Genomic DNA, 15,136 nt, shown 5'->3' on the forward strand with positions numbered 1-15,136 from the left:
TATTAATGATATCTTTAAATTATATTACTTTTATTCTGTTTTCCCTCTTTGCTGCTCATGTGAAATAAATATGAATCTTATGTTTCCTCTTATGCTATAAAAGAAATTATCCTTGGAGTTAATTATTAAGGGATGGGAAAATTAAGAGCTCAGAGACAGGAAAATGAGTTGTGAGGAATTGGGGTCACCAGATTTCATTAAAAATTTTAAAAATCACTGTTTCTCTAAACTTTAATTTTTATTTTTTGTATTTTAAGCGGTTAAGAAGATTGTCTACCAAATATAGAACAGAAAAGATATATCCCACAGCCACTGGAGAAAAAGAAGAAAATGTTAAAAAGAACAGATACAAGGACATACTGCCATGTAAGTTTCAAATGCCCTTGATAAAATACATAGAAATGCTAATTAGCCTTTTGTAACCTAACTAGTTTTATTCTTCCTGAGTTTCACTGTTAAGGAAGTAGTAATTAACCTGTCTTTCAGAGTACACGAAAAGATAAAATTCTTAATTTGGCTTTTGTTTTCCTTCTGATCCTAATTTTTGTTTAATTTTTTTCCTTTAAGTATCATAGTTGCTGTAATTCTAAATTACTTTTAAATGCTGTAAATCCAAGTGAAAATATCTTTTGTGAAGTCTCTGTTCAAAGACGTTATTTCATTAAAATAATAAAGACAACTGAATACATTTTATAAAATGCTAACAATGTTGATTTTTCATATATCTATTCACAAGAACCCTAATTGATTAATTATGCATGAGAAAATGAAGCCTAGGATGACTCGGACATCTGTGTGTGTACTATTCTCAGCAATCTGAATATGTGTCTCTAAGTATATGTCTTAGATTGATTGCATTACATTCTAATATTTTATTTATTTATTTGTTTATTTAGAGGTGGGGGTTCTCACTGTGTTCCCCAGGCTGGTCTCAAACTCCTGAGCTCATGTGATCCTCCCACCTCAGCCTCCCAAAGTGTTGCAATTACAGGTGTGAGCCACTGCGCCCTGTCTGTATTCTTAAAATAGCATAGTTTTCTGGCAAAATAACTTTAACTCTGAAATATACTTAAAGTGTGCCATCACTTTATCCAATAAAAGCTATACGTCACACTTGCTATCTTTTAAAGCTGCCAGTCGTCTTTCTTTCTTCTCAAGTATTTTGAAATATCTACATTCCATTACGTCATTTCCTCAATTCTCATTCGGTCTTAAAGGTTTTTCTCTCTAAAGTGTCCTTAAAGTTCTTGGTGACTTTTTTTTTTTTTTTTTTTTGGTTACAAAAGCCTTGTTCTTTATCCCAGGCTGGAGCGGGGTGGGGGGATCTTGGCTCACTGCAACCTCCACCTCCCAGGTTCAAGCGATTCTTGTGCCTCAGCCTCCTGAGAGCTGGGACAGCTCTAATACAGGTGCCTGCCACCACACCCAGCTAATTTGTTGTATTTTAGTAGAGACAGGGTTTCCCCATGTTGCCCAGGGTCCAGTGGCTTTTTAATTGCCAGATTTGTTTATTCTAACAGGAAGGATATTGATTATTAAAGGATGTTGAACTATTTTGATGCCATTGATCAATCCCTATTTTTGAAATTTTCTTCTTCCATGATAAGTCTTTTTTTTTTGAGACGGAGTCTGGCTCTGTCGCCCGGGCTGGAGTGCAGTGGCCGGATCTTAGCTCACTGCAAGCTCCGCCTCCCGGGTTTAGGCCATTCTCCTGCCTCAGCCTCTGGAGTAGCTGGGACTACAGGCGCCCGCCACCTCACCCGGCTAGTTTTTTGTATTTTTTAGTAGAGACGGGGTTTCACCGTGTGAGCCAGGATGGTCTCGATCTCCTGACTTCGTGATCCGCCCGTCTCGGCCTCCCAAAGTGCTGGGATTACAGGCTTGAGCCACCGCGCCCGGCCCGATAACTCTTTTAAAACACCTCTTCCCTCTCATCTCTTTCCCTCTTTTCTCCACTAACTTCTTTGCCTCAATTTAATCCTTCATTCTTGTGTTGTTCTACATTATTATCAACTGTGGGATGTGTGGATAGCCTGTGTTGGCAGAATTAACAAGTGGCAACATAGAATAATGGTAAAGCGTTCTGATTCTGGAAGTTGAAATCCTGACTCCACCACTTGCTAGCTATATGACCTTGGACTGATCCTCTCTGTGCCTTGGTTTTGTCATCCTTAAAATGGAGGTTATAATAATACTTTTTAGGATTATCTGCACAATAGACAGGTTAATACTAAATGCTTAAAAGTGTACTTAGTGGCTGGGCATGGTGGCTCACGCCTATAATCCCAGCACTTTGGGAGGCCGAGATGGCTGGAGCACGAGGTCAGGAGTTCGAGACCAGCCTGACCAACATGGTAAAACCCCATCTCTACTAAAAATACAAAAATTAGCCAGATGTGGTGGAGCGTGCCTGTAATTCCAGCTACTCAGGAGGCTGAGACAGGAGAATTGCTTGAACCCAGGAGGCGGTGGTTGCTGTGAGTCAAGATTGCGCCGTTGCACTCCAGCCTGGGCGACAGAGTGAGACTCCATCTCAAAAAAAAAAAAGGGTACCTAGCACATAGTAACCAGTCATTAAGCTTTTGCAAAATACAGTCCACTTTTCTTACCCGTTGTCTTAGTCTGTTCAGGCTGCTGTTAGAGAAATACCATGAACAGGGTCACTTATTAATAACAGACATTTGTATCTTAAAGTTCTAGAGACTGGGAAGTCTAAGATGAAGGCATCGGCAGATTTGCTGTCTGGTGAAGGGTCACTCTGGTTCATACATAGTGCCTTCTCACTGTACCTCACATGGTAGAAGGGGCAAACAAGCTCCCTCGGGCATCTTTATTTAGTAAAGGCTGGTAATCCCATTTACAAGGCATGACCTAATCGTCTCCTAAAGGCCCTACCACTTAATACTGTTGCATTGGAATTTATGTTTTAACTTACGAATTTGGGACGGACACAGATATTCAGACCATAGCACCAGTCTGCCTCAGAATAGGGAATGACGTGGCTTTCTGAATGCTTTATATTAAGCAAGATAATCTTAAAGTGATCCCAGATTGCTCTGGAATTATTAACGCACACATTCAGAGAGCCTGTCCACTTTCTTTTTCTGTCATCTAGCTGTAGGTTTCTGTTTTCATATGCTGTTTCTTTTTTTGTTTTGTTTTTGTTTTTGAAACGGTGTCTTGCTCTGTCGCCCAAGCTGGAGTGCAGTGGTGCGATCTCCGCTCACTACAACCTCTGCCTCCCAGGTTCAAGCTATTTTGCTGCCTCAGCCTCCCGAGTAGCTGGGATTACAGGCACCCGCCACCACACCCGGATAATTTTTGTATTTTTAATAGAGACAGGATTTCACCATGTTGGCCAGGTTGGTCTCCAACTCTTAACATCAGGTCATCCACCTCTCTCGGCATTTACTCATTTTACAGAAAGCTCTGAGGGTGTACTATATGCTGGGAATGCAACAAAAAACAGACTGGCAAAATCCCTGCCCTTGTGGAGCTTATATGTTAGTCAAGGTGGTGGACAATACAAATTAACATATGTGGTCTGACATGTGATGGTAATTAGTGTTATTGAGAATATAGTTGGAATGAGGGATAAGGGAGAAAGCAGAGAATAGAAGGGGAAGTTTACAGTTTGACTAGGGGTAATGGGAAAGGTTAGTGGTGTATTGTTAAACTGGTCCTCTGAAAAATGAAAGTTCTGATTTGTATGGTTTGCTGATTTCTGTGATAAATGGATTATTTACCATAATCATCACAGCAAAACTCTGAGGTAAATACTGTTATGTGCCATTTTGCAAATAGGAAACTGAGACAAAGAGGTTAAAAAGCTTGTCTCACAGTTAAATAATAGTGTGGGGCAAGAATTTAAACCCAGGTAGTTTTAAAGCCTTCACTAGGTTGATTTTGCCCCTCAAAGTTCACTTAGCAATGTCTGGAGAGATTTGGTTGTCACAACTGGGGTATGGGAGTGGACAGGCTGCTAATGGCATCTAACAGGTAGAGGCTAGGAATACTACTACACATCCTGCAATGCACAGGATGCAGCCCCCTTCCCCAAACAAAGACTTCTCCAAGCCAAAATGTGTGAGTGTCAACATTGGGAGACCTTGTCCAAGAGCTCGAGTTCTTAATCACTGTGCAATAATCAGAGTGACAGTGCCTTTTTTCCTTTAAGTTATCTAAGGTTTGATAAGTAGGTCTCCAGTAAATTTCTAGTTATTTTGATTTGGATTTTGTGTGTGTGTGTGTGTAAGACAGAATCTCACTTTGTCGCCCAGGTTGGAGTGCAGTGTGGGATCTCGGCCTACTGCAGCCTCTGCCTCCCAGGTTCAAGCAATTCTCGTGCCTCAGCCTCCCAAGTAGCTGAGATTACAGGTGCCCGCAACCATGCCCAGCTAAGTTTTTGTATTTTTAGTAGAGACGGGTTTTTACCATGTCAGGCAGACTGGTCTCAAACTCCTGACCTCAGGTAATTCACCCACTTCGGCCTCTCAAAGTACTAGGATTACAGGTGTGAGCCACTGCACCTGGCCTGGAAATTTATATTGGAAGTAATTGTACTGAGAGATATGTGCTTATTTACTGTTAGATAACTATTTAATTCATTGCCTGGGTGCAGTGGCTCACGCATGGAATCCCAGCGCTTTAGGAGGCCAAGCTGGGCAGATTGTTTGAGCTCAAGAGTTCAAGACCAGCCTGGGCAACATAGCAAAACTCAGTCTACACACACACACATACACACACACACAGCTTTGTTGAGCATGATGGTGTACACCTGTGGTCCCAGCTACTCAGGATGCTGAATTTATCCATTTTAATTGCGCAATTCAATGATTTTTTTAAAAAGTAAACTCATAGAGTTTTGCAACAATTAATGCAATCTAGTTTTAAGATATTTCCATCACCCCCAAAAGATCTGAGTCTTCAGCCCTGGGCAACTGTTAATCAGCTTTCTGTCTGTATAGATTTTCCTTTTCTGTGAATTTAATATAAATGTAATCATACAATCAATATATAGTCTTTTGTGTCTAACTCTTTAACACATTTTTTTTTTTTTTTTTTTAGACAAAGTCTCATTCTGTCACCCAGGCTGGAGTGCAGTGCCACTATCTCGGCTTACTGCAACCTCCGCCTCCCAGGTTCACGTGATTCTTCTGCCTCAGCCTCCTGAGTAGCTGGGATTACAGGCGCACACCACCATGCCTGGCTAATTTTTTGTATTTTTAGTAGAGACAGAGTTTCACTATGTTGGCCAGACTGGTCTGGAACTCCTAACCTCGTGATCCGCCCCTGTCGGCCTCCCAAAGTGCTGGGATTACAGGCATGAGCCACCGCGCCCAGCCTCTCGTTAACACATTTTAAAGATTCATTCATGATGTAGCATGCATCAATAGTTCATTCCTTTTTGTTGTTGAATAATATTCCATCATACGGATGATGAACATATTGAATAATGCTGCTATGAACGTGTCATACAACTCTCTATGTGGACCTATGATTTTGTTTCTCTTGGATGGATAGCTAGCAAAACCATGGAGAGAAATAATTGTTTTCATTTTTTAAATATTTAGATTATTTCTAAATGTGCTTAATAAGAGCACCAGTCTGGCCAGGCGTGGTGGCTCATGTCTGTAATCCCACAACTGGTAGGCTGAAGTGGGCGGATCACTTGAGGTCAGGAGATCAAGACCAGCCTGGCCAATATGGTGAAACCCCGCCTCTACTAAAAATACAAAAATTAACTGGGCATGATGGCACATGCCTGTAGTCCCAGCTACTCAAGAGACTGAGGCAGGAGAATCACTTGAACCTGGAGGCAGAGGTTGCCAAGATGGTGCCAATGCACTCCAACCTGGGTGATGGAGCTAGACACCGTCTCAGAAGACAAAAAAAGAGCACCAGTGAAGAATATTAAAACAGCCACCCAAGTTCTTTCTCGCTACTTCTAGTTCCCAGCACTTTGCCGGGTGTTAATGCTGGCCCAACATCACAGGTGCTGTGGCTTTCTCCCTAAGGTGTCACAGGAGCTAAGGGTGCTGCTTAACAAACTACAGAAGACGCAGGCAGGTGAAGGACACCCGGTCTGCTGTGGCAGAAAAGCCAGCTGGGAGGGTGGGGAGCAATCCTGAAAGTCCTGGATGACCCCACCATTGAACAGGGCTTGGTGTGTCATTGCTTCTAGGCCTTCTCAATGGACAGAACTGGAATGGATATCCACTCGTTTATTTGAAATCATGCATTTGTTCCATACTCCAATTCCAAGCCACCCCTTCTTTGCTCTATGGTCAAGTGAGTGAGAACAGGCGGCTACATTTTCAGCCTTGTTGCTCACCGCTTCTTTCTTCCAGTAGTCCCATGTTGCTTCACACCTCTTCAGTACATGTACTTATTTAGACCCAGAGCCTTGGCTTTGAAATCAGACAACCCCAGTTTCAAATGTGGCGCTGCCACCTCAGTTTTGTGATTTGGGCATACCTCTGTGCATAGTGATAATAACTTCTATCTCCATGGGTGTGTGGTGAGGATAAATTTCTTTGCTTAGAGGAAACGTTCATTCCATGGTAGCTATTTTTTATTAATTCTATATTTTTGAACCTATTATGCTATCTATAATGCCCTATTTTGTTTTCTTTTTAATCAGTTGGCAAACTTCTCATTCCCTGAGACTCAGCTTGTCACAGCTCTGAAGACTGCTGATATCCTCAAGATGTTCCTTACTCCCTTTCCTTGCTATTACTTTACTATGGATATATGAACAACATTATTGTGCTCATTACACACAATAAATATTTGTTGGATGAATGATACTAAAATTCACATTTAAAATGCCAAAAAAATCAAAATACACATGATATGCTGTGTAAGTAGCATAATGTTGATTTTAAAATCTAATATGCTGTGAGTACATAATAGAAAGCAGTGACTACCAAATTTGCCTGTAGAATTTAAATGGGGAGTTTTAAAAGGGTATTTCTGTGCCCCATTTTAATTTACTGAATTAAACTTACTGTAAGACGTAGTACTCCAGAAATCTTGGATTTTAATTTGCTTTCCCCAGCTGTTGAATGATTGGGGTAGATGAAATAAGATTGGCAAAATGTTGATAATTATTGAAGCTGGGTAATGGATATACAAAGATTCGTTATACTGTTCTATTTTAGTGTATGCTTAAAATTTTCCATCTTAGAAAATTTTTTAAAAAAGGAAATTACCAGCCTGCATGTAGCCAGCCTGGCACCAGTCCTAACTATCATTTGGGAGTAACTGTTCCCATTTGGATTTAGGGTCACCTGAAACTCTACTGAGGACCCAGTGGTAAACCAACTATTGTATTCTGCCTTTGAGATACTTTGAATAGAGGCTAATATGCCATGTGAATAAGGGTAATTAACTGAGACCCCTTATTACTGGCAAACATGGTAAGAGGAAGCTTCCTGTAGTTATTCAGCCATCATTATCCTAACCACTGAATATTCTATTCTCATTTTCCAGGAGCATAGCTTTTTTTTGTATGTGTATTTCCTATCCCAAATGGCATATAAAAAGGGGGATGGGACATGTAAGGTGGCATGAAATAAATGACAGAGCATTGACAAACATGTTGTAAACATTCTGTTTCTTAGAATACAGTGAGGAGATGAATAATTGCACCAGAAGCAAGTATATCCTCCTTATATGTCTCTTCTACAAATTTCTAAAGAATATTTTTTAAAAGTAAATTTATCAATTAAATTAGCAGAACTGGGCCTTAGTGCTATGTATAAAATTTGAGCCAGTGAAAAATAAATTAGTGACTATTAGTTGTTCTTTAATACTTTGCTAAGTAGTTTATTCATGTCTGTTAACATTTCAGTGTTTCCTTTTGTATTTTAACTGCCTTTGATATTCATTCATTGATTAGAAGGGATTATAATGTGATAATAATAATGGCATTTTATGTGTTATATGTTACAGTCCCTTCTAATCCAGAAACAATGAATACTAGGCAATTCTACTTCTTTAGGATTTCATAATCTGAAAGCATCTAATCTCAACTACTTACTAATTATAAAAGGGAAAGGCAGTAACTTTCCCTTTTGGTAACCAAGCAATACCATATTAACCAAGTGACCAAGGTTAACATCACAAGTACTGAAGCATATGTATATCATGTATCCCCGATGTGTTGTACTGAGAAGGACACAACATCATTCAGTGGTATTACCAAAAATTCATAACTTCATTCCAGTCATTTAAAAAAAAAATCAGAGAAACTTTTTTTAGGTTGAAGGAGACCAAGGAGAAGTAAAAATTATTATTATTATTATCTTGAGATGGAGTCACACTCTGTCATCCAGGCTGGAGTGCAGTGGCGCGATCTTGGCTTACCACAACCTACCCTTCCTGGGTTCAAGCAATTCTCCTGCCTCAGCCTCCCGAGTAGCTGGGATTATAGGCATGTACCACGATGCCCTGCCAATTTTTTTTTTTTTTGTATTTTTAGTAGAGATGGGGTATCGCCATGTTGGCCAGGCTGGTCTCAAACTCTGATCTCAGGTGATCCACCCACCTTGGCTGGGATTACAGGTGTGAGCCACTATGCCTGGCCACGAAAAGTTAAATTTAATATGAGATCCTTGAAAGAGAAAAAAGATTTAAAAAACACTGATGTGTATAGTCTTCTTTAATTAATAGTTTTATAACTGTTGATTTTGTGGTATTATGATCATTGTCCTATGGTTATATAATATGTTACTATTAGAGGAAGCTCAGTGAGAGGTATATGGAAATTCTCTGTGCTATTTTTGCAGTTTTCTATAAATCTAAAATTAGTTCTAAATAAAAGTTTTAAACATCAGCACAAACTGGAAAAAACTATTTGCACTTCCTGTGACGGACGGCTGATTTTTTCTTTTGCATAGATTTCATAAAATCAGTAGGACAAAACAGACATGGAAAAATGGGCAAAGCATATAAACAAGTGGTTTATGGAAAAAGAAGTACACATAACCAGTAAATATATTAAAACATACAATCCTTTGCATAATTCAAGAAATGGAAATTAAATCAAGATCTTTTTACTTTTTGGTTTGTCAGTGACGAAAAGTTTGGTAATACCCAGTCACCCTTATTAAATAACCCTGTATAAATTGTTACATACCTTTTAGAAGGCAAGTAGCAATTCCTCTGTTAGGAATTTACCCTACAGCAATGCTGGTAACAGCTATATGTACATTAGTGTTCACTGTAGTAATGTTTTTCATAGGAAAAAAAATGGCCCATCAGTAGAGTAGCTAAATAAAGAATGAAGCATTCACAGGATGGAATTCTCTGTTAAGCTAAAAAGAGTGAGATAGGCTAGTGCAAGCTGAGTGCAGTGGCTCACACCTGTAATCCAAACACTGGGAGCCTGAAGCAGGAAGATCTGTAGCTCAGCAGTTTTCGGTTCTAATGAGCTATGATCACACCGCTGTACTTTAGCCTGGGTGACAGAGCGAGACCTTGTCTCTGTATTTTAAAATAATAGTAAAAATAATAAAGTAAATCTTTTTGTGCTTTGGGAAGAGTTCCAGGATATACTATAAACTGAAAAGTAATGATACAGAACAGCATGTATAGGATGTTTGCATTTGTGTAGTAGTTTTTCAAAGTATATAGCTATATGTGTAATAAGTACACTTGGAAGGGGAAAAAAAACTTTAATATAGTATCTTGATGGGAGAGAGCCCTGGAACTGAAGGGCAGGGGAGGCTTTTCATTTTATACTTTTCTTTAAGGTCTAATTTTTTAAAATTATAAACATATTCCTTTAAAAAATAAATCAATAAAAATGTAAAAGAAAAATATACTTCATAAAATTTTTTTGTAAAGTTTTTTTACTCTAAGCTACATTACCTAATAATGACTATTATTAGCCAGAGCAGTGTTGAGCACTTTTTATATATAATCTCAATTCATTAATTTTTTATAATTTACTTTTTATAGTTTCTTGTGAAATATGAAAGTTAGATTTTTTAATAAGAATTTTAGCATATGGGCTTCTGTATCACTGGTTAGTATTCATCAGCCACCTGGTATGTTTGTTAAAAGCTGCAGAGGCTGAAATACCTAGACTCNAAAAGAAAATATACTTCATAAAATTTTTTTGTAAAGTTTTTTTACTCTAAGCTACATTACCTAATAATGACTATTATTAGCCAGAGCAGTGTTGAGCACTTTTATATATAATCTCAATTCATTAATTTTTTATAATTTACTTTTATAGTTTCTTGTGAAATATGAAAGTTAGATTTTTTAATAAGAATTTTAGCATATGGGCTTCTGTATCACTGGTTAGTATTCATCAGCCACCTGGTATGTTTGTTAAAAGCTGCAGAGGCTGAAATACCTAGACTCTGCCCTAGTAAATCAGGGATAATGTCCTGGAATTTGCATTTTAAAAGAGTTCCGGAGATGATTCCTATTGCAACTTTAATACACTGCTTTACGTCACTGGTGGTGGTGTTTTTTTTGCTGCTGTTGCTGTTTTGTTTTGTTTTGTTTTAAGACAGAGTCTCGCTCTGTTGCCCAGGCTGGAGTGCAATGGCGCAATCTTGACTCACTGCAACTTCTGCCTCCCGGCCAGGTTCAGGTGATTCTCCTGCCTTAGCCTCCAGAGTAGCTGGGATTACAGGTGCCCGCCAGGTGGTGGTTGTCTGAAAATTTATTTTATTTCCTTTCAGTGTAATGTTAGAAATTACCCTGCTGATACCTAGAGTCCATTTGCATCCATTGTTTTTTAAAGTAAATGTTCTTAAGCTGTCTATTTAACCTTATTTACACTCCATTAGAAAATACCTGTATGTCAACCATACATATTTTATGTATTTTTTTCTTGCAGTTGATCACAGCCGAGTTAAATTGACATTAAAGACTCCTTCACAAGATTCAGACTATATCAATGCAAATTTTATAAAGGTATGTACTAACTTCAAATGGTGTTTCTCTGCCATATTAATGTCTTTCTACATACTAGTTTCGTAAAACCTTTTTGAATTGCTCGGACGTGATACCAGCAGCAAAAGAAATAAAAATAAAACCACTGCCCTGGCACATCGTTTTTATATGCTTTCCTTCTAGCCTCCTTATTCATATAGATAAATAGTTTGTACTTAGTTTTGTTATAGCAGAGATAACATTTTCTTTTTTATTTCTTCTTTCCCATGGAAGTCTTACCTATTACTAAATTATTTTCTCAGTTATCCCTTTGGGTTTGTGTGCACAAATGAACATGATCATTCCCTGTTGTTGACCCATATAGGTTGTTTCCAGATTTTTAAAATAATAATATTGCAGTAAACATCTTTGTTCTTTTGAATAATTTCCTAGCATAAATTACTAGGGGTGGGATTACTGGATAATACTGATTTAAAATTCTAGAACATAGCCTTAAATGTAAAACTTTTGACAGTTGTCACTGTTTTGGGTGGCAACCCCAAATCCAAGATTAAATAGTCTCTTTTTTATAACCTTTGTTTGGATACCCTTTGATGAAAAGCAGTCGAATTCTTTTTGAAATGGAGGCTTGCTCTGTCGCCCAGGCTGGAGTGCAGTGGCTCTTTCTCGGCTCACTGCAAGCTCGCCTCCCGGGTTCCCGCCATTCTCCTGCCTCAGCCTCCCAAGTAGCTGGAACTACAGGCGCCCACCACCACTCCCAGCTAATTTTTTGTATTTTTAGTAGAGATGGGGTTTCACTGTGTTAGCCAGGATGGTCTCGATCTCCTGACCTGTGATCAGCCCACCTCTGCCTGCCAATGTGCTAGGATTACAGGCGTAAGCCACTGCACCCAGCGTCAAGTTCTTTATAGTTATCAATAGAGATAGATGCAAACTGCCACTTGATTCAGTTTAAATAAAAGGCTTTTTTTCCATCAGCTAATCTGTGTTTTTGAATCTTTCAAGTGATATGATAATGTAATTTTCAATTATTTTATATATGGTGTCTATACATATTTTCATGTTTGTGTTGATAAAAATGTTAACTGATAAAAGTTTATGTAAGGCCAGGCACGGTGGCTCACGTCTGTAATCCCAGCACTTTGGGAGACTAGGCAGGTGGATCGCCTGAGGTCAGGAGCTCGAGACCAGTCTGGCCAACATGGAGAAAACCAGTCTCTACTAAAAATGCAAAAATTAGCGGGTCGTGGTAGCACATGGCCTGTAATCCTAGTTTCTCAGGAGACTGGGGCAGGAGAATCACCTGAACCCAGGAGGTGGATGTTGCAGTGAGCCGAGATCACGCCACTGCACTCCAGTCTGGGTGACGCAGCGAGACTCTGCCTCAAAAAAAAAAAGTTTATGTGGTAAAGTTAATATCTATGTCAATATTGAGCAGTCATGGTTTTAAACAAAAATTTCTTTTTTAAACAAAGTTAAAACCAAAATTAATACCTTAAATAAAACTAATAAATTGATAGTTTGCTATTTCAGATGTTGTCAGTGTTCATATTCTTTTATAAGGGTGTTTGTTAAAAGTTATAGTTTTTAATTACGCTTAATGACACTGATTCATTGTATGAGTCAGTTATGTGCCAGTTTAGTCAGTGACCCTGTTTGGTATATTCTCATGTTCATTATTAAAAACGTGTATGGTAGATGCTTGATAAACTTCAGAGTTGAATAGATAATGGAAGGTAGCTATGGAAGAAACTAAGAAAGAACTCTTTACTAGTTTTAGTATTGTTTTAGAATCAGAGCATGCTCTGTATTTCTGCCACAGTTAGCTTTGTTAAGTAGGTATCAGGGCTTTTGTTTTTAATGCCTAAATAAGTAATAATTTTTAATTGGCATAAGGCGGTTCTTAAATACCTATTCTGTGCATCATATCCAGTAAACACACAAAAGTAATAGCAGTCATCAAAAGCTTAAGTGGATTGAATATATTTTGCCATGTTTCAATATACTATGAAAGACACATTATTTAGAAATGGTTTGAGTTAAAACAACAGTATTACTAATACAATTTGAAACCTTTTATTTTGGATAATGAAATATTTTTGGTAATCAAAATAAATGTGAAATTTGCTTTTAACCATTTTTAGGGCGTCTATGGGCCAAAAGCATATGTAGCAACTCAAGGACCTTTAGCAAATACAGTAATAGATTTTTGGAGGATGATATGGGAATATAATGTTGTGGTAAGTAATTTACTTTTCACAATAAATTTTGAGAAATACATATGTAATGATATAGGATGCTTTACTGAATAAGGAATGAGGGGATTTTTTAAAATCCATAATTATGTTTACTTATTGCTGATGTTTACTAAAAGATGAGTACATTTTAGGATGTCTTATTAAATTTTACAAACTAGGCTAAATATTTTAAGAAGAAGATGTGATAACAATTTAAATTTTGTCCTAAGTTAGTAAGTAATGATACAACTATCAAACAACTTATAAAAATCAGAAAAGGATTAGTGCTCTAATAGGTCAGTAAAATAATTGATAGTACAGTTATACTCATTTAAGTCCCTCTTCTCAGAAAATATATATAAACACCTAACTATAAATATACAGTGTAAGAGAATTTCATCTGCCCCTGGAGTTCATTCATTGCCCTCTTATTCTTTTGGATGAAGGGAAATAATGTGTCCTTAGATTTGGAAGCAGAGAAATTAGTTAGAATACTGCAAAGAGCTACCCTATACTGCTCTGTAATACTCTTGAAACCTAACCATGTGCACTGATACTTTTCTTTGTGTGGATGTGGAAAATCAGTAATGTGGAACTTTCATTTTTGTCTTATGGCTTTTTTATGGAATTGTAGTGATTCTAAAGCATTGACATCCTGTGGTCTTTGAAAGATTAATAAAAGGGGGGCACTTTTCCAGTTATTTGTATTTGCTGTACTTCACTTTAAAAACTAGATGTGCTTGGGGATTGACTGAGAAAGATCATGAAGAAACTTTCTGGATGATGGAAACATCCTGTGTCTTGATAAGATTTGTGTTGCACAGATGAGTGCATTTGTCCATACTTGGAGAACGTTCACTTTAGGATTTGTGCATCTCATTATATGTAAAATTTACCTCAAGGGAAAAATACTGGAAACAATATAAAAATTATATTCTAGATTGGCCGGGTGCTGTGGCTCATGCCTGTAATCCCAGCACTTTGGGAGGCCGAGGCGGGCGGATCATGAGGTGGAGATCGAGACCATCCTGGCTAACACAGTGAAACCCTGTCTCTACTAAAAATACAAAAAATTAGCTAGGTGTGGTGGCGGGCACCTGTAGTCCCAGCTACTCAGGAGGCTAAGGCAGGAGAATGGCGTGAACCCGGGAGGCAGAGCTTGCAGCGAGCTGACATCGCGCCACTGCACTCCAGCCTGGGTGACAGAGCGAGACTCTGTCTCAAAAAAAAAAAAAAAATTATTGTGTTCTAGATAATAATATGCATGCTGAAGTATTTTTGGGGAGAGTATGCTGATGTTCAAAACTTAACTTTGAAATGCATTTTTAAAACGATGGATTGATAGAGGGATAGCTATGTGATGAAACATGGTGAGATGTTAATGATAGAATATAGATGATGGCTATACAATGTTTACTGTAAAATTCTCTCAGCTATGCTGTGTGTTTGAAAGTTTACATTATAAAATGGGGAAAAACAGGTGTGATCACCTTTTAAAATTGTGTTAAATGCATTCAATATTTAAATAATTATAAATGTATTTTTAATTAATAGTGCTATTTATAATTAGGTAAATATCCTAAAAGTGGTATTTTAATATAATTTCAGAAGTCACAAAGTAAATCTGTAAGATTCACATAATTTAATTCAAACCAAAAAAATCATGTTAACTGGAACCAATTTAATTTGTTGCTATAGTTAGCCTTTGTTTAGAAAGTCTAATTTTGATAATTTCTTTAACTTACACGTTTAATATTGAAACTACTTTTTTAGGCAAGCCAATTATACTTCTCAGGGTGCAAAATTCTTGAAATTTGTATTTTGTTAAAAAGTAAAATTGTGTTTAACTGATACATTCTTTATCTCACTCCCCACCATCACTTTTTAGATCATTGTAATGGCCTGCCGAGAATTTGAGATGGGAAGGGTATGTACAGTCTATTCCTCTTATTATTTCATTTTTGGGGATAAATATTCTTGTT

At 37.7% G+C, this 15,136-nt stretch overlaps 1 protein-coding gene across 3 annotated transcripts in view; it reads left to right on the forward strand.

The window, feature by feature from the left end:
• Positions 1-252: 252 nt before the first annotated feature.
• PTPN12 (protein tyrosine phosphatase non-receptor type 12) overlaps positions 253-15,136 on the forward strand; it is a 74,906-nt gene continuing 60,022 nt past the window's right edge. The window contains exons 1-4 of one of the 3 annotated variants that reach the window (XM_017880411.1): positions 253-366; positions 10,862-10,938; positions 13,062-13,157; positions 15,043-15,081. In XM_017880411.1, the coding sequence (XP_017735900.1) occupies positions 13,134-13,157; positions 15,043-15,081 (63 nt within the window). In that variant the 5' untranslated portion in view covers positions 253-366; positions 10,862-10,938; positions 13,062-13,133. The remainder of the gene's footprint in view (positions 367-10,861; positions 10,939-13,061; positions 13,158-15,042; positions 15,082-15,136) is intronic. The other 2 variants (XM_017880410.1, XM_017880412.1) reach the window with 2 other exon arrangements.

Source organism: Rhinopithecus bieti, unplaced genomic scaffold (genome assembly GCF_001698545.2).
Source record: "Rhinopithecus bieti isolate Rb0 unplaced genomic scaffold, ASM169854v2 scaffold_11291, whole genome shotgun sequence".
In the NCBI taxonomy this organism is placed as follows: Eukaryota; Metazoa; Chordata; class Mammalia; order Primates; family Cercopithecidae; genus Rhinopithecus; species Rhinopithecus bieti.